Source organism: Melozone crissalis, unplaced genomic scaffold, assembly GCF_028551555.1.
Source record: "Melozone crissalis strain CALT ecotype California unplaced genomic scaffold, PUWL_Pcris_2 ptg000012l_1, whole genome shotgun sequence".
Lineage (NCBI taxonomy): Eukaryota > Metazoa > Chordata > Aves > Passeriformes > Passerellidae > Melozone > Melozone crissalis.
The window spans coordinates 9,306,269-9,332,957 of record NW_026535790.1 but is presented as its reverse complement, the minus strand read 5'-3'; the positions used below and the strand labels follow the sequence as shown (position 1 = coordinate 9,332,957).

Below are 26,689 nucleotides of genomic sequence, written 5' to 3'. Positions count from 1 at the left end.
CCAGGAACATGAATGATTTTCTAATGGTGTAATATGCAATGTTAGTAATGAATAAAACATTCCACCCTGAAAATCCTCACTGCCAATCTGAATCATCTTTTCTACCATTCCCCAAAATAAGGATTCCATCTGAAATTCTTTTGAGAATAAGTGTCCAACAATGTCAGCAAAATAGAATGGGACTACTTATTAACATCAGTAGCTGCATCCATAAACTGAAAATTTACATTCATGTGGAAATTAGGTGAGATACACCAAAAATGATCAAGAAATGCTGAGAATTTAGGAAAATGCTTTTCTGTATGTGGGGAGGAGAAGAAAAATGTAAACAAACGGATCATTTGCTGTGTAAAAAACAGGACATGTAAAACCTAAACAATAAGGCCTTGTTTTCTTTGGTCAAAAAAACTAGGCCCCTCAGTTCTAACAGTAAAAAAAAGTATAAAAGGTTCAAGTGTGTGTGTATTACAGCTTTAAAACACAAACAGAAGTATGCTATGGCACCCTACATACTACTTACATTTAGATTTCTACCCTCAAAAAAAATTATAAAACTAAAATATGAAAAAAAACCAACCTGGTAACATCACATAAAAATACATCTTTGTAGCTGCAAATGCAGCAAGTCTATAACAAATTTATATACAAGAACTGCTGAATTTCAGTGTCATTCTTCCATCATTGCCCAAGCCTCTTCTGCTTTTTGGTAGTACTGATTTGCCAGTCTGCCCTTCATGGCTTCCATGGCTGCTTCTGCTGCTTCTGTGTAAAGCTCACCTAGAGAGGAAACAGCATCAGTTATGTTGACAGAGTAAAGAAGGAATATGGCTTTAGCCTGAAGCAAATAAAGGACAAAGGGAGAAATGGAGGTCAAACTGCAGGGCCGGATATAGGGGTGTGTTTTAACAGTGTCAGAGTTACAGCAGCTGGGAACCTGGCTCTGCTCTTCAAGTTATACAGCTGGCTGCTGGTGGCTCCCCAATGGATCTGGAAGGACTGCAAACAGGACCAGCCTGTAGGAGCCCCCCAGGACTCCTACAGGTTACACAGCAACTAAGAGAATGTTGTGTAGGGCCTGGGAATCATGGGTGTAGCTCAAACTACAAGCAGCAACCTGCAGCTCAGGGGAGTGACCCAGAAGAGCAACCTCAGAGGGAGTGAAGGTGCCTGGCAGTGACTCAGTGTGCCACAGATTGGACCTGGCACCACCCACTGCCCCACTGCTGCCAAGATCTCTTCTTTCACTGTTATCATCCTTGAGCACAATTAAATCTGAAGGTATTGAACCTCTCTATGTTTTGTAACAGCCGAAGCAAGAAATCTATTTTTGGGGTACATGCTGAGGGAGAAGGGAAGGAAAAGCAAGACTACAGTTAACAGAAACAAGGCCTCACCTGATCTCTGGGGATCCTTATCCAGGTTGAACCCTCCCATCATTAACATCTCTGCCTCCCTGGCCAGGAGCAGGTACCGGGGCTCATCCTGAGTGCCATCATATTCACCTCCCTCGTCGAAGTCGGTCATGTTCAGTGCAGCGTTGTACCAGTGAAGTGCCTCCTTCCAATCCTGGGCCCTGAAGGCAAAAATAATTTCTGATGATGGCTCCCTTAAGAAACAAATGTACTTGGCATTGGAGATTCAGCATCCAATTTTGTACTGGCTTTTCAGAGCCTTAATGCTCTCCAAGAAAGCAAATGTTCTCATGGAGACTCACTAACTGCACTATGACATTAGGTCACCACAGCAAAATGGAGCTGGGGTCACTTTATGCAGGAATTACAGGAGAAAGTATCAGACTGAAGTATTTTCCTGAACTCCAGAGTCTGAGCTTCATTATCAGCTGTATGGTTTTGGCATTTACATTTGTGAGAGCAACCAATTTAGAAAAAACCTCAAGTTGCAGAGTCTTTTTTCATAAATACTTTAAAATCAGTTATTTTGCACACTGAGAATGCTCAGTGAAGTTCAATTAGAAGTTTGACAGTGTTATTTGACAGTGGGAAATTTAAAGAGTATCACTGTTGTGTGAAACAGAAAACTCACATAAATAACAAAGACATGCTAAAATACAAAAGCAGAAAAATCATTGCCCCAGCCTTGCCTCAGTGAAGTACCACCAAGTTAATCTACTTAGCCATGCACAGTACCTGTCTGCACCAAGGTTTACACCTGTATCATAGGCTCTTGCTACCAGAATCATGGAAGGCCGGTCTCCAGCTTCTGCTGCTCTCAGCAAGTAATTAAATCCTTTATTTCTGTTCTCCTTTGTATCCTAGTAAAGAAAACAAAACCTTTAAAATGCATGCTTCTAAAACCATCCCTTTACCATTAAATGCAGTTTCTCAAAGTCAGCAAGTATTTAGTATGTCTGAGAAATTGGCACAGCCACAAGAAACAAAGCTGAACTGTAGAGGTGGCTCCAAAAGCTTCCCAAAGGGATGCAGTAATTTGCTGGCAAAACCAGAAAAAGGCAGCATTTTTTTTTGCTGCTTTGTCCAAATCCTTAATTACAAAGTAATTTATTTTCTCTGAAGAGGCTACAGAACACCTAACTACGGTTTTTGTTTCATCTCCATTTCCTGCTATGCTTATGGTATTTTAACAATTCTGCATTTTGGCATCTTCCATACCTCGAGAGTGACCTCAGACAGAATGTGATGTGGCAGCTGAGAGCACATGAGGCCCAACCCAACGATGGCTTCCAGCTCCCCACAGTCTGCAGCGTGCTCCAGGTGGAACAGGGCTGACTCCCGATCCCATTCCTGCTCCTTCCCACAGAAGCGCCCGCCTTCGTGGTAGCGAACCATGGCCAGGTGCACCTGCACACAATGGCACAGGAGAGACAGCATGAGGGATCTGAGCCTTCAAATCTGGTACAGCATGAGGGATCTGAGCCTTCAAATCTGGCACAGCATGAGGGATCTGACCCTTCAAATCTGGCACAGCATGAGGGATCTGATCCTTCAAATCTGACACAGCATGAGGGATCTGACCCTTCAAATCTGACACAGCATGAGGGATCTGAGCCTTCAAATCTGACACAGCATGAGGGATCTGATCCTTCAAATCTGGCACAGCATGAGGGATCTGATCCTTCAAATCTGGCACAGCATGAGGGATCTGACCCTTCAAATCTGACACAGCATGAGGGATCTGACCCTTCAAAAGCCCTGCTCAGACTTTACCAGGTTTTAGAGCTAAGTCCTGGAGTAAGAGGAGGCTCAGGGGAAACCTTAGTGCTCTCTACAATTATCTGAAAGGAGGTTCCAGCAAGATGGGGATCAGCAACTTCTCCCAAGCAGCTGGTGACAGGATGAGAGGACAAAGTCTTGAGCTGCACCAGGGGAGGTTCAGGTTGGACATCAAGAAGATTTCTTCATGGGAAGGGCTGTTAAACATTGGAATGGACTGCCCAGGGAAGTAGTGGAATCACAGTTCCAGAAGGTGTTCAAGAAACAACTGGACATGGCACTTAAGTGTTATGGTCTGGTTGACAAAGTGGTCATTGATCAGAGGCTGGACTTGATGATATTAGAGGTCTTTTCCAACCTAAAAGATCCTGTAAAAAACAGGTTTCTTCCCACATCAAAAGGTTTGAGAACACCTAAGTCTCCCAGGATGTTCAGCAAGATTTACATCCTGTTTTAGGAGTGGGTTTAAGGCCATACATAACCCCAACCTTAATTAACATTTGCATTATCTGGAATACTCTGCAGTAAGAGTCAGTCCATGCTCCCAGTTTTCAGGAGCTCAGCTTTGCCTATATGCAAGGTATGTGGGTCAGGCACAGCACACCCATCCCACTGTGTCCTCCCTGTGTGATGCCTCTGGAAATGCAGATTAACAACAGCAGGGTTCTTCCCAAAGGAGCCCAGAAGTTGCAAGGCCAAAAGCAGATGGAATTCCTGGGTTCCTGAACTCAGATGTCCCTTATACAACATGGGTAAGTGACAGAAAGGTATACATGTGTTATTTTCAACTTCACAAATAAATGCAAACAGGGCAAGACCTCTATGTAAGTAATAAATACAAGATATTCCTTGTTGGATAAAACAGTATCAGCAGACCAATCTCACCTTTCCAAGGACTGACTTCCCAATTTTCTTTTCAAGTTCCAGTGCATTGAGCCTCTGAATTTCTTGGGCAACACAGGACGGTCTGTGGATGTGGACTCTGGAAGAGTTGTAAAGATTCCACTTCTCCACACTGACCTGAAATACAAAATACACTATTATTTATATTCAAAATTAAAATTCCCATCCATATGAATTACCATCCAGGAATCAAAGCCTCTATTAATACTGTTACTTAGTAGTAAATACTGTGTTTTAAAACACAGCTTTCAAAAGTCATGTTAGTAGCTGAATAATTGGTTATTACTCCTCATTAAAGAAATGGAATAAACCCCTCTATTTCTAATCTGAACATCATCACTTTGAAGTATCATCTCAAAGTTCTGAATCAGAAGTTAGTTACACAAATAAGCAACTGAACAGTCACACTGCAAGCACTGAAGTTATCCATGCACAAAAAAGAAGAAACCCATATTTTTCTGCCCAGAAATTCAGTTCCCAACACTTTAAATGCAGCTTGCATTCTAGAACTGTAGAAAAATGATATGTAACCATGCAGAAGATTACAGGCAGATACATGCATTGGCATTTCTCATGAAGAGCAAGCCAAATGAAGAAATTTTTGAACATAACGGATCGGCGGGAAACAGTAGCTGAAAATAATCCTATCACAATTAAGGCCTTTGCAGGCACACAGAGAAAACACAACAGGAAGGGCTGCTGGCACAGAACTTCAGTCTATTAAAGCTGTTTCAGTTTTCTGAAAACGGAATACATAATAATAAAAAGGAAATTCTGAAAATTGTATCTAAATAAATTATTGTTGTCAAAGCTCTGCTTTTAATTTCCTTTCACAGTAGTTATTTGTTTAAGCTTATACCCAGGACCAATTATCACAGAAGTGGTATTCTCTAAAAGCATACAAGCTCTGGTCTTTCCTAACTCAGTTAGGTGACAGCAGCTCTCTTCACTGTGTATCTGTTTCAAACACTGCATGTTTTTAAGAAATCATACAGGATATGATTTCAACTACAGAACAACTACAGAATAACATACAGGATAAAATTCCAAAACTAAAGTGCAGAAAGGAAATATAATTTAGCTAGGTAGAAAATAAATTCACAGAGCTGTCATTTTTTTTTTGAAAGTGAGAAACCCACACATAATCACTACTTTATGACAGAGGTGACAATTTGTTTCACAGTACCTCTTTCACAAGAAAACAAAGACAAAACATAAAAGGAAGTAACAGAGTGGTAAGTTGATATTAATAAATTTCTGTAGCTGAAAAGGAAGGGGAACCAACATCTGGTTCAGTGATGTGGTTAGGTGGCAGGTAAGTGGAACAAAGGACAAGCAGAGCAGCAAACTCAGTCTGTGAACATTTCTGCTTTATTATTTACCCTTGCAGAGCTTCCCAAACTGTCTTCATCAGACTCCTGCCTCCGGTTGTTGTTTGAATGGCCCTACGTTGATGTAAAGATTTGCATCATTCAATTTGCAGCAACTGATGTGTGCCAGACATGCCTCTAGACTATTCCTACCTTCCAGAATTAATAGTGAGAGTGAATTAATAAAGACCAAAACTGTTTCCACTGGATCCATTTCTATCAGTGATATCACAATATATTAAGAAATACCAAAATGATAAAGAACTTGGCACACATGGCTTTAATCCCATAAGCAGGAGATGCCATGACAAACACCTTGCCAAAGGAGGTGACAAAAGGAGTGGTATCTCTGGAAGCAGTATTCTCTTTCCTGTCTTCTAATTAAATATCTTAAGATCTCCAGGTCAAAAACCATTTATTTAAAAATTTTAGAGGAGTAAGCAATTAACCCCTAGGAATTCTAAAGCTCCACATTATTACCTGACAACAACATTAAGATCTGTAATATTTCAATCCATACAAAGTAGAGAAGGAAATGAGTCTGAAAGCAGATCATATTCATGTATTCCACATGGCAAGAAGATGGCCACACATCCTAAATGCAAGATTTAATACTTAAAAAATCCACACAACAACATCTAATCAAACACAATATTTGAAATTAAGCTACTCATTACAAATAATCTTTTTCCTGTGAGAGTGTCATTCCCAATATGAATAAGTAATTTTGCAACGTGGGGGAATTTCTTTGTTTCCTCTGTTTTCAGAGTCTAGATCAGGATCAGATCTAGATCAGGAAGGATAAAAAAGAAGATTCTTCTACAAAAGCAGTTTAAGTAAGAATAGGCTATACCAACTCTGCTATACCAGTCAGGTTCTTACCCTCTCTCTATGATCCAGATCTTCTGTCTCACTTCTCTTTTCACTGGGATACCCACTGTCTCCACCATTTTCAAAATCCTACAGAAGTCAAGAACAGAACAGCATCAGGATTGTACTTTCTAAGGACCTCAGCTTGACATTTCTCACAGGGTAAATGATTTGCTCTTTAAATGAAAAATACTGGATGTTTAGACTGGATGAAAATACTCCTCCTACCTCTGTTAGAAGGAGCAGGACTTAATGATACATAAAGTAGTCTAAGACTGTCTTCTCCCTTACATACATTAAAACAAATCAAGGACTTTCATATTTTATCAAATCAAGAATCCACTAAATATAGTTTTCAGCTTCAGTGATAAACCAGTAAGTGACAGCCCCTGGCATCAAGGCCCAGCACTGGAAAATGCCCATTGCAAACTTCCTGCACCTCCTCAGGCAAGGTTCTCTAACATTCCATGGTACCAATATTTGCACAGACCTAATCCATAGGGATTCTTTAGCTTTAATATCACAGCAGCTGGGCCAAGCACCCAAGACACAATATGCAGGCAGGGGGACAGGCACATGCTTTAAGTATCCATTAAAATGCACCAGATGCAAATGAATTCCTGGTGGCAAAATAATGAATACTAAAATATGAAGATAAAATGTTCTTCCTGTACTAGAAACAGCAAATGCACAGAGGTAACATGATCTGCAACGAGAAATAGGCAGAGTACCTTTATGTGCTTTTACTGAACAAAACCTTCAGGAAGTTCTATAAAGAGACATTTTATTAGGCAACTGCAGCCTCATTTTCTGTTGGAAAGACACTCACCCTTTTGTTGTCAAGCTGATCCAAATTATCTACTTCACTGAACACAGGCCAATCTAGGAGAAAAAAAAATACTTGTTATTATAAGGATAACAGGCTTGAGGAAAAATCTCTAGGTATCCTAATTTTATTGCTGGTTTTTTTCACAGAAGCATCTGTGCATTAATTTTCTATATAGCAGTATGTTCAGTTTTACTTCTGCTCAAAGAGGAGTACTAGAAACTGTTCTGGACTAAATCAATGCTGTTGTGCTTAAAAATGAAGACAAAACCAAGGTAAGACAAGTCCAATGTTCAGGAACCCTCCCAGAGGTGATGTATGAGAGGCTCACTCACTAAGCACGTCCACCTTGTGGCTGTGAGGGGTTGCAGAGGAGGGCGAGCAGGGCAGGGAGTCAAACGCCACATCACTCAGGCTCTCATCCCCGGAGGTTTCCGACAGGCGGAAGAGCAGCGGGGGGCGGCTCCCGGACACCGTCCGCAGCCGGCTGCTGCCGCACCTCTCCTCTGTGCCACGGAGAATTGTCTGAGCAGATTCCTTGGGAAATCAACGACAAAGTCCTGTCAATAACCCTTCTGTGAACTCTAAGCATGCTATACAGGTCAGTGTGAATGTTTATTAGCAGTCCTCTATAAATATACACAGGTATCCAGAAGTATTTGCTTTGAAAAGTTCTACGCTGCAGCAAAATATCAAACCCTGACATTTTTACTTATTTAGGACTGAGTTTCATTCCAAGTGTTACATCAAGTCCCACTGCCATCAAAATCCACTGAAACTGAGATCAGTTTGCAACAAGCATCAAATCAGGTTTGTGAGATCCAAAACAAATTATTTCAGCATTCTAAGATCTACTTGGTCCCAAATATACACTGATTTCAAAGTTCCCTATTAATTAAACTTTTTCATCAAACACTTACAAGCAATTTTTTGTTATAATCCAAGGCATCTTTCTCTTTGGATGAAAGATCAAATGGTGCAAGCCCCATGCTTTTGCAGATGTTGTTGCAGAAATGAGAATGAAAGAACAAGGCCATACCTCGAACACCTAAGGCATTAAAAAAAGTAAAGAAAGGATTGACTCGAATTTTATATTACAATTTACTTATTAGAAGCTGAAAGTCCCAAAGCTTTTCCTAAAATGCCAAGAGAGAGAAAATGCTTTGTAGCACACAGCCTAACCCACTTCCATATCAACACTTGTAAGAACTTTTCACTCTCTCTGCATGAGAGAGTGAAAGTACTGAGAAAAATCTTGGAAAGCTATGTATGAACAAGATATAACAAAAACCTAATCCATCACTGAGAAGTGTGCCTAAATTTAATCCTGCTTAAAAAACTCGTAGTGTCCTACAAACTTCATATATAGACACTTGGAACTCCAAAGCTACACAGTGCCTATCTCTGCATTCAGCTGTATCCACTCCTGCAATGTGGCAAGGAAATCAAAGGCCGTGATTACTGTTCTCACAATGTAAAAACTACTTAATTACATTACTTGTTTAGGAGCAGGCCAGGAGACAAGAGCCAAGATCAGCTCTCATTTTAAAACTGCCCTTATATGACAGCTGACCTGTACAGGACTCCTTACAACAGGACTTCCCCAGCTGACACCCTCAGAAATGTGTCAGCTCACCCAGTGCAGTGGCTACTCAGCAGAGCTGGGAAGAAAAGAGAAGCACCCCTTAGTGAAACAGAGTAATTGATTTTTACCTAGGTTGCCATCTCCAAAATCTGTACCACTCTCTGTATGGATCTGAGGGTCTGTGTAAAGATCTCCAACTCCCTGGATATCAACAACAATGAGCTGGTGTCCTGAGCGCTCAAAGGTGAAGTGACTGAAGGCCTGGAAAGAACCAAAGGAGATGTCTGAGAACACTCTCCCTTCATCTACTGGAAACAGCAACACACATTACAACACTCTGATAAATGGGAAAAGAAGTGTGATAACCCTATCAGTGAAATATAACTGGTATAAATATCACAATGAAAGCAGCAAGAGACCAAAAGCATGTAGTATCCTGTCTCTCCAACCTGCTCCAACTCGCAGAGAGGATAAAAAAGGCAAAGGGAAAAGCAGCAGTGGGCAGGGGAAAGGAGATTCCTTAATTCCTCATTTTTGTACTAGAGATTGTTTTCCACTATAGTCTTCACCTTAGGTAGTGGGGAGCTGGCTGGCAGAGAGAAACAGTGGGCTCTGAAGCCAATACAGAATAACTTCTGTATAAACATCCTGGCTGTGCCTGTGAATGTGCAAGCTCTGCACCTCTGGGACACTGCTTCCTTCTGCCAACAAGCATTAGCTCTGCCACAGTTTGGAGAAAGAGCCCATAAATAAATGTGAGTATCCCAACAAATTCTTCTTCCCCTTTGAGTGATCCCCCTGAGCAACTGCTCTGTGTCTACATTTATCAGATAACAAAATGTACATTTGTGCTCTTGAAAAAACACATTTCAAGAATCAGCTACAAAAAGCCCTTCTCTTTAGAATAAAGCTGAGATATTAGGAATCTTCTGGGAAGGCCTCCAAAAAAGTGTTGCCAGGTCTGGAGGAGGTGACTGGTGGTGACAGACAAACATTTTAACTGCAGCAAATACCAGGGAACATTTTGTTCCCAACCTGTGAAAGCACAGCCCTGATTCAGTGCACAAATGACAGCCCAGAACACAAATTCTCTGCTTACATTAAGCCTCATGAAAAATACCTTAAAAATAGTGAGAAAAAATGTAAAGAACAAAATTTCCAAGGCCCAAGAGTAAAATACCTCTTTTTTATGCTGACCACTTTACATTTTTCAATAATATTTAAAATTTATTTTACAAGATTCAAGAATCACTTGAAATCTGTCCTTGTATTGCTATATGCAATCTCAGATTCAGCTATTCAGAGGCTGCAGCTAGAAAAACTGACATTTGTATTTGCAAATGGACTAGATTTATTTACATGAGTTGGATACCAGCCACCTCTTGGGTATTACGTGAGGAACCAAAAGACTACAAAGTACATAGTACATGAGAGATCTCTTCACTGCCTCAATTTGAAGAAAGTTTGAAACATTCTGATGCCTGCAGTTATAATCAGAGTTAAAGGGCTTAAGGTTTCCAAATATTAACCCTGTTCAACTCAACTGTAATCAACTGAAATCCAATGAAGAAACACTCAGAACCTGAAAGAGCAGGCCCCAAGTAAGGGGCAGACAAACTGCAAATAGAGAAATTAATCTGGCATTGTACTGCAGAGGCTGCAGTTTCCTTTCTTGGCAGTAATGCAAGACCTCTGGAGAGAGCTCAGAAATTCTCTGCAGCAGACTCCATGGAAAGCATTAAACAAAGCCTCACTTGTGGAGTTAGACGAATGTTGTCATCTCGCACAAATCCAGAATTTGAGTTGTATTTGATGTATTTGCCCTCAATGTAATGTTCCAGATGAAAGAGAGGCTTTCCAGGCCTGTTCTTCATTTCTATAATACAGGTCTGCACTATATCCACCTGGGGAGGGAAAGAAGATAAACAATGACTAACAGCATTCTGTCCTCAGATCAAAGTGTGTGTGAATCCTCCAGCTGTGAAAACTTTCCCAATGCAAGAATCTGAACAATTGCAAAGATCCTTCTGTTTAGAAAGGAGGTGAGATAAGAGTCATGTGCTTCTCGAGTTATTGGAGGAATTCCATAAATTAAAAGCAGTCACTTCAAAACAGCTCACTTCTGCAACAAACCCTCTGAAAAAATTCTTAGCAAGTGCTGACTTTGTATTTTATCTTGTGGGTACCTTAAGAGTACTCTGCAAAGAGTCTGCACCCAGAGAATAAAACATACAAATCACTACTGCACAACTCAAAGAAATGCATTTTCAGAGAAGGGCTGAGGGTATCTGCTGTTCAGCTATCTCTGTATCCTGCCTCACCTTCTCCCTCTGTGCCCCACACATTCCTCAAGCAGAAACCATCACAACTCTCCATTATATATTTTCTCCAACATGGCATTTAAAACTTCTAGATTTGTGGATTTCTCTCTGTGTGCTTCACTGTAGACCTCACCTTGCCGTTAGGAGCCAGGTAGTAACAGCATAGTAGTAATAGCTCCTCACAGGGGAGGTAATGCCAATATCCCCCATATCAAAATCACTAATTCTGGCCATTAAAATTGTTAAGGCTTCCAGCATGTTTCCAGCTCCTTTCAAAAATCACTGCTAGTTACATGTTTGGGTGGGTGTAGAAGATTTAAGCATCTACCCTCCTGGAGCACTAACAGTTAAGTGCTTGCTGAGACTGCTGCTGGCAAAAAATTCTGTGACATCTCTGGTTATCACAAAAGCAGCTGGGCACACATCAAAGAGAGCAATACAAAGAAAATTTTATTTTGGATTTCAGTCAAGAGCTAAGGACAGTCAGACATTCACAAACACACAGCCCCTAGTCTTGGAAATATAAAGCAATTTCTGTATTTACTCCACTCAAAATCAGCTATCATTTAACAGAAAACATAGAAGGGAAAAAGAATCTATCCAAGCATTTAAATGTGATGGAATGTGAACAAATAATTCCCTCTAAATTATGTCTGAAAACTAACCCAACAGAAGAACAATACTGCATTTTTGCTTAGCAAGATCTTTGAATGCACCTGTTTCGGTGGCTTGTGCCGGTTGTACTCTTCTCCCCAGAGTTTTGCTTCCATCTGCAGTCGAACATCCTCAAAATAAACATCCCTGCTCACACTCTCTATGTATTGCTTGGCAACATAATTATAGGCACCTTTCCAGTTCTGAGTGTGTAAGAAGTTGGACAGCTTTTTTCTGAAAGATAAATCAATTGTTGGTGAAAGGAACCCCAAGGATTTTAATTCAATTTTTCCCATTTCCTTGCCTGCATGGACAGAGCCAGGCTCCAAGATGAGCATTACCCTCACTCATTTACCAGGTATTTCACCTGACATGTGAAGCACGGGAAAGGGACAAGGGAAAATGAAATATCCCATGGGAATGGCTGGGACATGCCAAACTGTTTGGTTTAGCTGCAGCTACTTGTGCTGTGAACTTTCTCCTTTTTTCAATCCCTTTCCCTTCCTGTTCTTCTCAAACCTGGAGTATGAAGGGTTGGTGCCTTGTCAATAACCTGTTCTAATGTCAACAATTATTTTCTGCAGAAATTAACAGGGAGTGGCCTTTCAAACACGAACTGAGAAACCTCTCCTGGGATAAAAAGAATCTGCTGTTTCTTAACACACAGCACTGACTGCTCAGTAACCCACACACTCCCAGAAGGAAAACTGCACCTGACAGTTGTCATGATGCAGCTTTTCCCTTATGTTGATGTGCAAATCTTTAATCCACAGATCCCTCCAAAGCAGGGGGGCTGAGGCAGGGGGTGTGGCAGTGTGTAGCACAGGAAAACTTTGATAAGAAAGGATCTGCTGGCTGCCAACAAATGCATTAGGCAGGTGCTTTAATTAGTAGCAGCACCCAAACACTCAACCCTTCCCCCTTGTTCTTCTTCCTCTCCCTGCCAAGAACTTGTGCAGAGGTCCTGGTACAGGGGACACTCTACAGGCAAAGCAAATTCATGCTGCCTGTCCTCCTGCAGGGATGGGCACCCAGTCACAGCAACAGAGGCCTTGGAAAGAATAAACAAGGAAATGAGGTAAGCACTTCAGCCAGACCCCAAATCTTCCCAGTTCTTCAAGGAACTCACTCCTCTCCACAAAACAAGCCAGCTCATGTTTTTCTAAAGTCAATATCCTCACAGTGGTTCATTGGGCCACGGGCAGCTGTCTTAACTAAAAACTTGCAGAGTTACAAAAATCTAGGAGAGAGCTCCAGATGGGAAATATCCCTGTACCACTGACACACATGGGAAACCCAGCAGTAGGAAGCTGACATTCAAGTTATGCTTTTTTAGTACCAGAGGTTAAGGCAAAACTGCTAACAAATTTCTTTTTATGGCATTACTCAAAATATTGTGTAATGGGGAGTTTGGTTAATAACAAGAACTGAAAGCAATGTCAGCAGGCTGAGATTTGTTATTTCCTAGGCTTCATTCACCACTGTATCCAGCTGGCTTTGCAGGAACAGAGCCACCAGCATGAACTGATACTGAAATGCCAAAGCCAAACTGGAGCAGTGTGGGGTTACTTTTCTTCCTTTTTGCTCAAGTTCAAAACATTGCATTTCCTTCTTTCAGGAGTTTCTATCTTTCTAGAGCTGAAACCACACATGAAGTGCAGTTTCTCTGGATTCCACAAGTGGGAAGAAGGGGGAATGTTTTTTAACACACACTCCCTGACATTTTCCAGGAAACATTTCTTTCCAGAGCTTGGAAGGGGTGGGGTAATCTCTTAGCACACACCAATTTATAATTTATAGCTGGATGCTGATCCCCACAATAACATTTGATAACACTCTCCAAGGAAGGAAAAGTTCCTCCTCAGTCTTCCCCCACACTTTATCTTTCTGGGAAGCACAACTGTTAGTGTTCAAGTTCTGCCTAACTCAGAACAGGATACTGGTATATGTGATGCAAAGCAAGCTCTAGGAGGATAACCTTCTTTACCAACGGAGGCTTTTCCAGTTGAGACTGCACCAACCAGACATTCATTCTTTCTCTTTTCTGTGCCTAACTATAGGCCTCAAGTTGGTCTCCAGGCTGCACATGACCTCATATCAAATTTTACGATATTTTAGTACACAAGGAACACAGAAATTAAGTGGCTATTACTATGCTTTCATGAATATTTTGCCTCCCAGGGATGGTTGAAGTACAACATTCAGAGAACATTCTCCTCTCTGAACCCCCATTCCCTGCAGGTGGAGTCACACAAACTGGGATAAACCCCTCAGCAAAGCCTTTTAGAAAGGACTAGAGCTTTACACAATTTCCACTACATCTGAGTGAAATTTTAGTCACCACAGAAAAAAATACTGCAAGGAGGCCAACAAAGATGAAGTGGGCAGATACTCACGTTCTGAAACACTCTCGCATTGCTCCACGGCCGAAAGGCTGGGGAAAAGAAAAGAACAAAAACTCAGCATTGCCATTTCCACAAAGTTCATTTCTACCCAGTAAGAGACACAACCATGACTTCCCCTTTATACCATGCAGAAAGCAGTTTTCAAACAGGCTCTATAGAAATATTTCCTCAAGGAAAAGTGAAAACCATTGGTAGGGTAAGCAGGTATCTGGGGAAAAGGCATTTGGATAAACTCCCCCTACTAATATCCCATGGAGAATAAATGCTATGTCTTGTAAATAAACTATTTAAATTCTCTCCCCAGCTGGGATTCAGCTCTGTGTGACTGCCTAGAGAAGCTTCACAGATTTCATGCTCTCTGCATTTAGGCTTCCATAGAGGATGTGCCAAAGAGAGCATCATCTCCCCAGATGCCAGATACTTGCACAGAGCAAGGCAACCCCAACACACAACCCACCCCAGGACTTAACTGGGAAAGGACAGTGCCTGCTACCCTCACATACAGAAAATTCAGTTGGTTTTCATTCTAACAGAAATTATTTGGGAACACACAAAATAATAGGACTACTGCCAGGCAGGGAAATTATGCCAGAAGGAAATGGGAGGGGTGACATGGAAGGGAAATCACTGGAAATGGAACAAATGCCTCATGTTGCTGACAGGGAAGGTCTGACTCCATTTTCTACTCTATTCTGGAGAGAAGGATACAAAGAAAAAAAGGTTGGTGAAAAGAATTACACTGAGACTTCAAAATTTCTATAAGGAAAACATATTGCTGCCACTACTAAGGAACAGAAAGGAAATGACAAACTTGCTGTTAGTAAACATGAAGGACAGTGTGATCTTACTTGAGAAGCCATCTTGATAAGGACTTCATCTTCAACCCAGTCCCCAGTAACAGCATTGTACCTGCAAAATCAGGAGATATCTCAGAAGAATGCAAAGGGAACCCAAATCCTCTCATTTCCAGCACCAATACTTCCTTATCTGTAACTGACTCTGGAAAGTGCTGCTGCCACTCCTACACAAAAGCTTCCAGTCTCTCAACTACACTCTGGCCCTCTTCATTTTGGGCAGGCAAGGAGAAACACATTTAGCTCTTTGAAGAGACACTGAACACTCCTGTAAATGAGCAGTCTAAAGCAGAACTTCTGTAACACTACAGATCAGGCTGTGTCTGCTTTGAAGTTAAACCCCCTCTGTGATGCCTGGGCAGCACACTGGGGGCAGAAAGGGCCTCACCAAGCTCTACACACTGGACAGGTTGTCTGTCCCAACCCTGAGCTTGCATAAGCCTGGTTCTAGCTGGATATTTGCCTTGGGGCTGTGCAGAATGTGAGCAGCACCAGCTGTGAGACACAGTGGGGGCAGGAACTGCCCAACACTGCGCTGAGGGAGGAGCGAGTCCCTGCACAACCCTGTGACAATACAAAGAGTACAACTGTGGCTTCTCCCCACCCCCTGAGCTCCCAACACAGAGAAAGCCAAACTGGGAACCACAGCAGCTGAGTCATCAACACATGATTGTTTCCAGCCTGGTTCCCCCGACCTGCACAGAGGAATTCATGCATGCAGACACCCCATATTCTCACTTATACATTATTTGCATACATACCCCAGTTTGCAGCAAAGAAAGAGGTAAAAACAAGAGGATCAGAGACATCTCTTTTTAACAGGATATTGAGTAGCCCTAAACTAAATTATCACTTATTTGTATTTTAAAATATGCAAACTATTTCAGGACTGTGTGGCTGACCAAGGACAGATGCAGTCTATGGGGAAGAGCAGCACTGCATGACTGGTATGGGGTTGGAAGGGGAGGCTCCCAAAACTCTGATGCTAAGTGGTGATTAAGTGGCCTCTAACCCCTAACCCTTCCTCCCAGAAACCTGTGTCAGTAGAGTAAATATTTTGGCAAAGCTGATGTTAAAGCACTGAAACCACTTCCAGGGCCAAACTCCCTTTTAGCACGTAGACCACACTGAGCTATTCTGGGCTTTATAAGGATTTAAATTCCAGCTATGTGCAACAATACTGCACGGAGTAGCAAAATTGAAACTGCTATTTTGGGAAAGTTGTGGGGGGTTATTTTGCATACTTAGTTTAAATAGTTTGGGAAAGAAAGCTTTCTTTTAGTTGGGACTAATTTCCTTATTAGATTACATTTATGGCATTAACAAATCAACCAGAAAATACTTTTCAGCCTTGTTTCCTGTCTACACAGTGGAAGTCCTAGATACTCCTTAAATGGAAGAGAAAGTGTGACAATGGTTTGCTGAAAGGTTTATTTTTGATAATGTGCAGTATTTATGTATTCCTGGGAGACTGAGTTAAGACCCACTCACATTGGGCATCATGAAAGCTCTTGAGCCACATACTCTGCCCTACACAAACTCAGCCCTTGCACAAACCAGGCCTGCTGAACATCAGCACCCAAAGCAGGAGACCCACAGACCTGTAACGAGTGGCATGCTCCGTCTCAACGTCCTCCAGATGAAATTCTGCCCAGGGATCAGGCATGTGCTTGGCTTTCTCAATAGCATGTTTCCAGGTTTCCTGAAGAAGGTACAGATTGGCACTTTATTTATAATCAGCAGTAACTCACAAAACCTGCACTTTCTAGAGCACATCAGGATCTCAATGCTATGGAGATGTGCAACCACACAAGCCCCCAAAGCACTGCTCAGAGCAGGTACCAAGTAGTACCAACGACAACTCTGACATTTTAATAATTTCAATTCTAATGAAACCCAGCTTAGATACATAAAGCATACATTTCAATTTCAGTTCAATTTGCACCCCTGTAAAGTTACTGAGAACAGAACTGGCACTGTATATACCAGATACAATTTACAAAACCTGTGGTAATTTGCAGAGATCTCTAACATGCTCTGCAAATGGCAGCAAGGCACACCCAGATGATATTAATTCACTTTTTCTGTTTTGATTTTTAGCTTTTCATATGTAGCAGCATGTGCTGGTTTTGCATGCATAAGAGTAAGTACAAAAAAGTCCATTGAAGATAAAATCAGTATGGATAAAGTAAGAAGTTATGTGAACACCAGGGTCCCAGACTGTGCTCAGTATGAGAAATAAGAAATTAGAATGTTGTAAAAATTGATTATAACAATTCCAGACAAGTAGCTATTTCAATGTTCACCAAGTCAAGAGGAAAATATCAAAGAGTTTTCTGGAGTACAGTCTCTCTCTACCAGCCAATTTGGATGCTTGATTCTTAACATTTTGTTCTCCCTCTCTTATATTGTATACTTCCAAGAAGACTGGAGATATGATCCTGTGATGTGCCAAATACCTTCTGCAAAGTGAGCAGGAGAAAAAGCACTCTGCACCCTGCCAATAAAGTAGTATGGAGCTCTGAGATATTATTACTGCCTCTGTAACTGAACTCCAAGTGTGCAGAAACAGTAACTTTTAAATGTTGTGATTATTTTTTTATCTTCAGAAATTAAAATCAGTCCTTTTTTTAACAAAAAACACACTTAAAATTTGTGTCAGCAATGGCATCAAGGAAGTTTTCAAAGCAGCTAAGCTTTAAATGTTCATGTTTATTTTGAATTTCAGCTTTAACCATGCATACCTTGCAAAAATTTAAACACACCCCTTTCTGACAATAACACAAAATGAAAACAATACTACATTAAAGAAAATTACTTTAAAGGACTTGTTGAGAAAGATTTTCTACATGTTTCATAAGAAAATGAAGTTGCCTCAGGTCATGCAATGACAGCTCATATGGACCTGAGAATTTGCATACTTAAATACCAATGAGAGAAATAAGGAGAGACAGCAACAAGAACTGCTTGGTTGATCAGCTGTATCAAAATGTTCTTGGGCAGATTCCCTCTCCAAAAGGTGATTTGTGTTCATGTTAGGTGATAATTTAAATAAGTTAATTACTTGTGCTTGATCTCTTGAGGTGTTTTGTACAAAACACCTCATCTAATATCCTAATCTTCAAACAAACACCAGTTGGATTTCATGGAAATGGTGCTAACAGTGCAGTTTTTCTCCTGCTGCAGGCATATGGCTGCACACAGTGAAATTTCAGGGTAGAGAACACAGGATGGGTTTCATTCCATTTAACAGGTATTTCTTCTAGTTTTGACTTGATGACTCTTATGGGCTGAGGCAATCAGTCCTCCCAAACAATAAAATAATGAACAAAAAAAAATCCATAAAAGGAAATTAAAAAAACCAGCAAAACCAAACAAAAAAAATCAAAGTGCATCTATTAGATATGGTGTTGACATTTTCTTTTGAACCTACCCGACCATGGTCAACCACAGAGCCATGCTTAGAACGATGTTGTGTGTCATTCTAAAGGATCCATGAGAGACATGAAAGCAGGAAAATACATGTGATAAGACAAATGATTGACAAAGAGTCTTGGTTCTCTTTGTTAGTAAAAAAACCCCAAAAAATTCCAGTTAAATGCCACTCTTACATTTATATTCCCAATTGAAGTTCCTTCTTAGAACACCTGTGAAGAAACCTATTGAGGTAAGTTGGTAATTTTTTTAATTGGAAAGTATTGCCTATTAACTAGCTAATGAAACATTGCTGAGTCCTGTTAAAGCAGAGAGTTAATTTAAAAAATGGAGTTTAAAACATTGAGTTAACTCTCTATCTGGCTCTGCCTTTCATTATCAGTGGCCCACACTGCCTTGCTTTAGCTTTGAGGTCTGACAGACAGACTCTGCTAGGCCAGGCTGTGGTTCAGGATGCCATCAGCCCTGCCTGTCTGCTTCACTGTGCTGGAAATCACCAGCCCTGCAGCTTAAACAGGACATGGACACTGCCTTGCTCTCAACACAAAGTAATTTATCTGTGATAGGAGCTACAGTTCCAAACTAGACATTGTAGAGACCAAAACATGGCTACAAACATTCTGCAGAAGCAAAATGACAGCTGAGGAAGGAGGAAATAATTGCAACTTCTGAAATCCTTATCAGTTTTATCTCAGACTGCATGAGTCAGAAATTGGACTGCAGACCCAGAGGCAAGTGTTGAGTACATGTTAAAATGTACACACAAATGAAGACTAAGCTCCCTACCAAGTCTTAACTTGCTTAGTTTAGCATACACCAACATCTGTTCCATTTCTATACTAAGCTTTTGCTCCTCATCTTAGACATATGTACCTTTTAATGTTTCTATTAACCAGCTTTGGCAAAAATGTTCCTGCAGACAAGCCAGCTTCACTTTCAATGTGTTACTCACTATGTTATCTGACTGAAATAATCCCCAGTATTTTTGCACAATTAAAGCATGCATTAGGCATAACCAAGATTTTAGAGTATCTATGAAATAAATGTTAATATCTATAATAAGAAATGTGTTAATAAAACACATTAAATATAGGAAAATCTAAGAGACGTGTCAGTTTAGCATGTAAACACAAATAACAAAACACAAACTGTGTTTATTTAGGTTATGCAGGTTACAGAGTGGATGTCACTTGAGGCTCCATTGCCTGGCCTGATCTGTGTGAAGGGAGCAGAGTGAAAAAGGACACACTGCCAAGGAAGCACCAGTACAGCCCCTCTGACCTCCCTGCAATGCTGCAGCTGCTGTTCATCCCAAAATGGTCAGACACTGCTTGTGCACACTGTCAGGAGCTACTGCCAGGGTGATGCCTCAGGCCCAAGCATGAAAGTGTCAACATGTCAAAAGCTCCCTAAGAAGGAGCTATAACATAAAAACTTACCATTACAATTTTATAATTTACAATTTTATTTGTCCAACTAAAAATATCACAGACTAGCAAAACTCATAATAAACTATCTTCTGACAGGCCCCAATTTTTCTTACACCATCTTGTGTACATCTTGTAATACATCTTGTATTATCTTTTGAATCTCCCAACCAACATACTGCATTGCAAATGGTTTGATCCTAATGGCAGTGAATTTTCTCCTGGACTGAGTGGAGGAAGATCCCCCACTGAACTGAAAGGGACAGTGAGCAATTCCATGGCAGTGTCAGACTATTGGCTTAATGGAATTAACTGCAGGTTGAAAAGTGTTAGTTATAAGAGATGAGGCAGTTAGAAAATTTCTCATGCCAAGTAAGTAAACAAAACATTAATGAAGGCTGGAACCAATACTCACCTTAAAGCTAAAGCTTCTGGGAGAAGAGCTTGAGCTGTACTGCTCAGTTTTTGCTAAGCTGCTGTAATAATTGTCTACTTTGGTATTGGCAGACTTGTTAGAAACTGGATCATCAGTTATTGGACAGATAAAATAATTGTCTTCATCATCACTATCAGCACCAAGATAATTCCCAGAGTCCACTGCAGTTGGTCTGGCATTGTCAATGCCTTCCATACGAAAAATCAGGTCCTCCTCTGCCATGTCTGCAGGAGGTTGGTTCAACTCCTGCCAGGACTGGAACACACACCACTCCAATGCACATGCAAACAGGGAAGAAGCTGGGTGAGAGGAGAAAAGGAGAAGGTTGTTATTAAAAGAACAAATAATGCATGACACTGATGTCAGCACACTGGCAGAAAAGAAATATATTTGCATCTGGCTCTGTAAAAGTAATCCTCAAGTACCTACATGTAGTTTTGACACCTCAGCTAGAGCTGCTGAGAAGTAACATTCTGGTTTTAAACTGCTACAGGACAAAGAAGATCCTAAGAAGGAACCTGGTATCCTTGGTTATCTCCTCCTCCAAATGTCTTTATTCTTCCTTACATGAAATGCTGAGCTTCACAAGACTAGTTTTAGAAACTCGAGAGAGTTTTACCTCAATCACCACAGTCAAATTTTCAAATCTTTTCAGGACAAGTCTTCTCAAGGATATTTGCACAAATTATCAGTCAAATGAATTAGACAGTAAAGAACAACACAGAAAAAATTTCCACCATCCACAAGACTTAAGCTGTCTGTTAGCTTACATACAGCCAATGGCCCACAGGTTGCTGAAAATGTAGCACACTGCAGAAAAATGAGGTGGAGGAATGAATAAAGCCCTTGGAAGAGGTGGAAGTTTACACAGATACTCTGGAAATACTGGAATGTTCAAAATAGAGGATTAGTCAGAATACTCAAAATTTGGCCCTGATGCTTGCTGAGCAACAGGATTTAATTTAAAACAGACACTTCTAAGTGTCACATTGTTTAGTTCTTCACCCACCCAGCAAAATTAGGGATTTTCATACAGCTAGTTTAATAAAACAACCACACACCAAGGTTTTCAGTTTTGCTTTACAGTTATTCCTCAGCCCTTTGCATTTTCAGTTTTCTTTCTGCATGAAACCGAAGATGAATAGACTCCTACAGAAGCATTCATAGCTGCTGACCTCACTCCCCAGTTACTGAGAAAGTGGTCACCACAGAAACAGTGCCTTAACAAGAGGCAGCTTCCACCAGCAGCATTAATTTGCTGGTTGCTCTTCTGATGGGGGCAGCGTTCCCACATTTCAGGCAGCAACTCCAGCACTTCACCAGGCAGCAACTGCTCTGGAACACCACTGCTGCAGGAGGTGCCAGCCAGCTCAGCTCAGCTCACTGCACTGGAGCAGCTCTGGAGGGCTCACCTGCTCCTCCAGCAGAGACCACGGGGAGCTGCCAAGTATGGGAAGGGGCAGGAGCATGTACCTGGCAGGGGAAGGTGTCATTGTACATATACCTGGAAGGTGTCACTGCACATCACACTGGTGAGAAAAGGTGTCACTGCACACACACCTGGCAGGGGAAGCACTGCACATACACCTGGCAGGTGTCACTGCACACACACATGGAGGGGGAAGGTGTCACTGCACACACACCTGGCAGGGGAAGCACTGCACATACACCTGGCAGGTGTCACTGTACACACACCTGGCAGAGGGGAAGGTGTCACTGCATTCACACACACCTGGCAGGGGAAGCACTGCACAAACACCTGGTGGGGGAAGGTGTCACTGCACACACACCTGGAGGGGGAAGGTGTCACTGCACTCACACCTGGCGGGGGAAGGTGTCCTCAGCTGCCTCTGCCGTTTTCACTGCGATTGTCTCACCAGTGTGCACCGAGTGCTGGAGAACCCCGAGAGCCTGTCACACACAGCCAGCAGCTGTCACACGATGCCTCAAGGACGTGACTAATCCAGGACATGCCAGAGCACTGGACAGCCCCATTACACCCTGGGCTGTCCTGCACTCCCTTCTGCTCCTGCTGTCACACACATCCATGGGGCTCAGGACAGCTTGAGAGGCAGCAGCAATGCGGATTTGTGCAGCAGGGACTGCAAACATTCTGATTTCTGTGACTTGTCTAAATGAAATATCACCACACAGTTTCTACTTAAAATCAGTTTCTATTTAAAGCTAATGGTGTTTATGAAAGTCTCTTGGTTTTTCTAGGAACCATAGTTCTTGTAAAGTACTTGTGATGTTTACTTTGGGAGTGTATGTACCAATAATCATCCTCACATAAAATGCTCTTTAAAACAGAATTCAATAACCACATTTTGAACTATACAAACACTGCTCTAAACCTCACAGTTTGCTTGACAAAAAGTCTTATAAAAAACCTGAGCTTCATCCCAAGAGTTATATTCTGTGCTTTTGCATTATAGCACAGAAGTTGTACTATATAGGAATTTCTGTTACTTCTGCTGTTGTGTTTTGATAATTTAATCTTTAATATCCATTACAGAAGTGTTCCTAAGGCTAAGCAACAAGGAGAGTGAGACTGCACTAAACCAGGTCTGCCAGCCTGCATTATCACACACAACCTATAATTTTAACTACCCACTCCAACCCACTTTGAAAATTGATTCAATTTTTTATCAACCTTATACTACGTGATTCAAAATGCAGATAATTTAAAATACAGTTCTTAATCTGCTCTACTCTGCATTTATTTTTGGTTTTGCTTCTCTTGGCTTTACTTCCAAGAGCCACACGGTCAGGAGGGGCAGGTGAGTGACAAGGACAACATGCAAATATGTGAACACAGATAAACAGCTGGGAAAATTCACATCACAGGGCTGTTAAAGCATGACTTGTTTCTTGTGGGTGTCTGTTGCTACAAAGCACTGCTGGGTTTAGTGAGACTCTTGGCCAGGGTTCTACAGTGGCCTCAGCATCTAAACCTGCCTTAATTCATCCCAAAGAGCTGAGTGATACAAACACTACAGTCACCAAAAGAGGGGACAACTGGAGCATCTCCATTTCCTTCTAATTCACTGTTTCAGCTCAGACACAGCCCCCTGCAACTCCTTAGCACAGGACAGGGGGGCAGGAGCTGCCCTCTAACAGAATCCCAGCTTGTCTTGTGGAGAAGCATTAAAGCAACCATGACCCAGCTCTCCCTGGTATAATACTAAATCCCTTCTGGTTTAATACCATATCAGTTAAAGCCATTTAACAGGATACCTGTAAGAGTAACAAATGGGTTTTTCTTAAAAGAGAGAAATCACCTTTCAGATTAACATTCTTTTAAACTCCAGATACAAAATTTAACCTAAGCAACTATACAGACTATGCACCATAAAAAGTATTATCACCTTTATGAGATACAGACCCAAAGCTAAATAAACTTGTCCAGAACAATCCCACTAGCTATGTTAATGTCCTGTAGCATATTGCAGAGTTATGTGCTTTCCAAACACCCAATGGACACCTGCAAAGTAAAGGTCTATTCTCATCTGCACCACACACGGCAAGAAAACAGGTTTAGTGAGTCCAGGTAAGAGCTGTGATAAAAAAAAAAAACAAGATAAAAAAACCCCAGGGATATCTCAGCTTGCAGTCCATCTTTGAAAACCCTGTCTTACCAAAGACAGATTTCTAATGAGAAGCCTTTAACACAGGTCCCTTCCAGCAAATCATTACTGCAAACACCATGGCACAAATCCCATTCAGTTTGCCTGCAAGCACAGCTGGGATAATTATTTTATTAGCCTGAGTGTTAAGAGAGCAACAATGCAAAATTCATGAAGCAAAGGCTGAGTTGAACTGCACCAGCTCAGAATACGAAGCATTCGAGACAAAACCCTGTGCAAGGAAACCCAGCACGGCTGCAAACACACCAATGGCTTTCAGAGCTGCAGGCAGTGAGGCACAAGAACAGCCCTTCCCAGTGAAATCCATCCAAACGGCAAATAAACACTACGGTAAGAGCATCCAAAACACGGGGCTTGGAAAGGACACAAAAGGAACTTCCAAGACAACTTTAAAATATCCTTCCATTGCCATTAATAGAACTGTCATTTCAACTGGCTTTAAATACTCTGCACAATTGGCTATCGCTGACTTTTTGTAGGCATTTGCTGAGTTCCGCACGTTGTTAATTAACTCCATGTTTTATGCGCATTGAGGTATTTGAAGAATTCTCCGAACACGAACCGTCCTGGAGCCGTCCCAAGCTGTCAGGGCGGACTCAGCCACGCACACAGCAGCTATTCCACGGTCACAGACAGCACCTGGCACTTTTCAACAGCCTAAGCACCAAATTATGCGCACTGTCGTGGAAACATAAATGGACGAAATGCCAACCTTCAGGTGTGAGCGCAGCACTACTGCCCAATGCCACAAATCAGGTTATTTTTGGGCCCGTGCAGAAGCTTGCCCGCCGGCGCCTTTCGCAGGCTCTGACCACCCCAGCGATCGTCATGTTCCGCAATAAAAACGCCCTTCCCGCGCTTCCTGCCGCGGGCGGCGCTGAGGCAGCTCTCACCGCCGCCGGGCCGGGCCCCGCACCGCGACGGCACCTACCGGCTTAGGAGAGCCCAGATCCGCCGTGCAACCGGTACGGAGCGCTCCCACAGCCCCCGCACCGCGTTCCAGCTGCCGCCCTGCTAAGGGAAGGCAGGCGGTGGGAGGAGAAGCCGACCCGCTGAGGGGAGGGAGGAGGCGGGAGCCGGGCAGCGGGGCCGCCCCTCACCGCCCGCGGTCCTGCCAAGGCGCCGCCCCCGCTCCCTCAGCGGGCGCCTGGCGCGCCGCCTCACAGCGCTACGGCGCCGGGACCTTGCCAGGTGCTTTATTCCAGTGAGAAAACCGACAAAAATCGGAGCAGAACCCCCAGCTAACACCGTTAGGTATTAGCGATGGGGAATCCCGGGGCCAGGAAGGAGAGCGGGTGTGCAGGTCTCACAAGCTGGGTCTCACGGGTGGCCGCTGCTCACACGAGAGCCACCCAAATTTGCTTTCATTTCTGTTCGTGGTGGGCACGGAGCTGAAAGGAGGGGGTGTCCTGGGCAGGTTCTCCCATGGGAAGCACCCCCTGCACGGCAGCTCCCGAAGGTCCCAGCCCTGAGGGAAGGCACAGGGAGCAGCGACCACGGGGCCTGCCTGCGCTTCAGGTTGGTCTTTGGAGCTAAATTAAATCGCGCTATTGCACATTTCCCCATAAGAAATGGCAGTATTATGCGCCAGATTTCACGTTCCAAAGTCCGTGTTTCTTCAAAGCAGCCACATTTGAATTTGTCCCAAAACACTTATTTTCTGGGTTGAAAATGCCTATGTTTAAGCTTTTCCTCAAGCTAGAATTTGTGGAAAATTTAAACAAAACTCCTTATCCTTTCACGAGTTACATGGAAATTAATGTAAATAGGTTTTGGCTTAATTGTATTACTTGGCAGCCTGCAAAGAATCTGCCTTTTTTACTGCTGTTCAATCCCTTACTCATGTAAATAATCCTCATTAGTGCTTTTTACCATGAGCAGAGGTTACAGAACCAAGACTGGAAGATGTGAGGACATCCTTTGTGACAGATGGATGGTTTCTTGCAGCACCACAGACAGAAAAATGCACAATCCCTGTGCTCTCCAAAGAGAGCAGAAAAACACTGCTGCTGAGATAATCTTCAGGAGGAAGATTACCAATATTTAATTAAAAACACACAGAGCAGATGCTCTGACTCTCTGCCAGGAAAACCCGCCATTAGTTACATAAATTAAATTGTGTCTCAGCATGGGGACTGGAGGGAGCAGCACACATGCTGGAACACCACCTGCCATTTGACAGTACCTGTAATTTTGTCACCAATTTCCAGCAGCACGCTGAGGCTGCAAGCCCTGGTTTGAAAGTGTCAAGCAGACACTTGACTGAGCCCCTGTTTAATGCTGCTTCCTAAGGGCACATTTTTTCTCAAATTCATGCAGTGTTTAAAGTGAAACACATTTGCAATGTTAGTGATTGTGCAGAAAAACTCTTGAGGTCTTATTCATTTCCCAGCTGCAAATCAGTGTGGTAAATATTAGCAGTTATCAATAACTGAGCACTTTTGCCCCATGAGCACCAGAACCTGCATTTATTTCTTCATTTTTCACTCTGCTGTCAGCCCACCTGAGCACCCTGAGGAGAGCAGCACCCAGCAGGGCTGATATTGGGACGCTTCATGGCAGGGCCTGGGAAGAGCACAGACTCATCAAATGAATTCTGAAAGCCTAGGAGAAGCCAGATGTGTGGTTCCCACTGTGTGAAATTGTGTTGATAATGGTTAAAAAATCACCACCTGCCATGGTAGGCTACTGATAAAGGTGGAATACTGTAACTGGTGTGATCCATGAGCACAGCTGAACAGTCATGAGAGCAGCTCGTTTTAAAC

At 42.3% G+C, this 26,689-nt stretch overlaps 1 protein-coding gene across 3 annotated transcripts; it reads right to left on the bottom strand.

The window, feature by feature from the left end:
* Window positions 1-24,873, bottom strand: EEF2K (eukaryotic elongation factor 2 kinase). 3 transcript variants are annotated; one of them, XM_054270835.1, is made up of 19 exons: window positions 24,856-24,873; window positions 20,257-20,576; window positions 18,413-18,463; window positions 16,581-16,681; window positions 14,974-15,034; window positions 14,117-14,154; window positions 11,783-11,954; window positions 10,500-10,649; window positions 8,874-9,006; window positions 8,081-8,208; window positions 7,496-7,697; window positions 7,164-7,216; window positions 6,347-6,424; window positions 5,477-5,539; window positions 4,077-4,211; window positions 2,631-2,819; window positions 2,148-2,272; window positions 1,395-1,573; window positions 1-777 (listed from the first exon to the last, which is right to left on the bottom strand). In XM_054270835.1, exons 2-19 carry the CDS (start codon window positions 20,497-20,499, stop codon window positions 668-670), a joined length of 2,211 nt encoding a protein of 736 aa, XP_054126810.1. In that variant the 5' UTR covers window positions 20,500-20,576; window positions 24,856-24,873; the 3' UTR covers window positions 1-667. The 3 variants fall into 3 exon arrangements, with proteins under 3 accessions (XP_054126810.1, XP_054126812.1, XP_054126811.1); XM_054270837.1 differs by lacking the exon at window positions 18,413-18,463; XM_054270836.1 differs by lacking the exon at window positions 24,856-24,873 and having other exon boundaries at window positions 20,257-20,588.
* Between the last annotated feature and the right edge of the window lie 1,816 nt (window positions 24,874-26,689).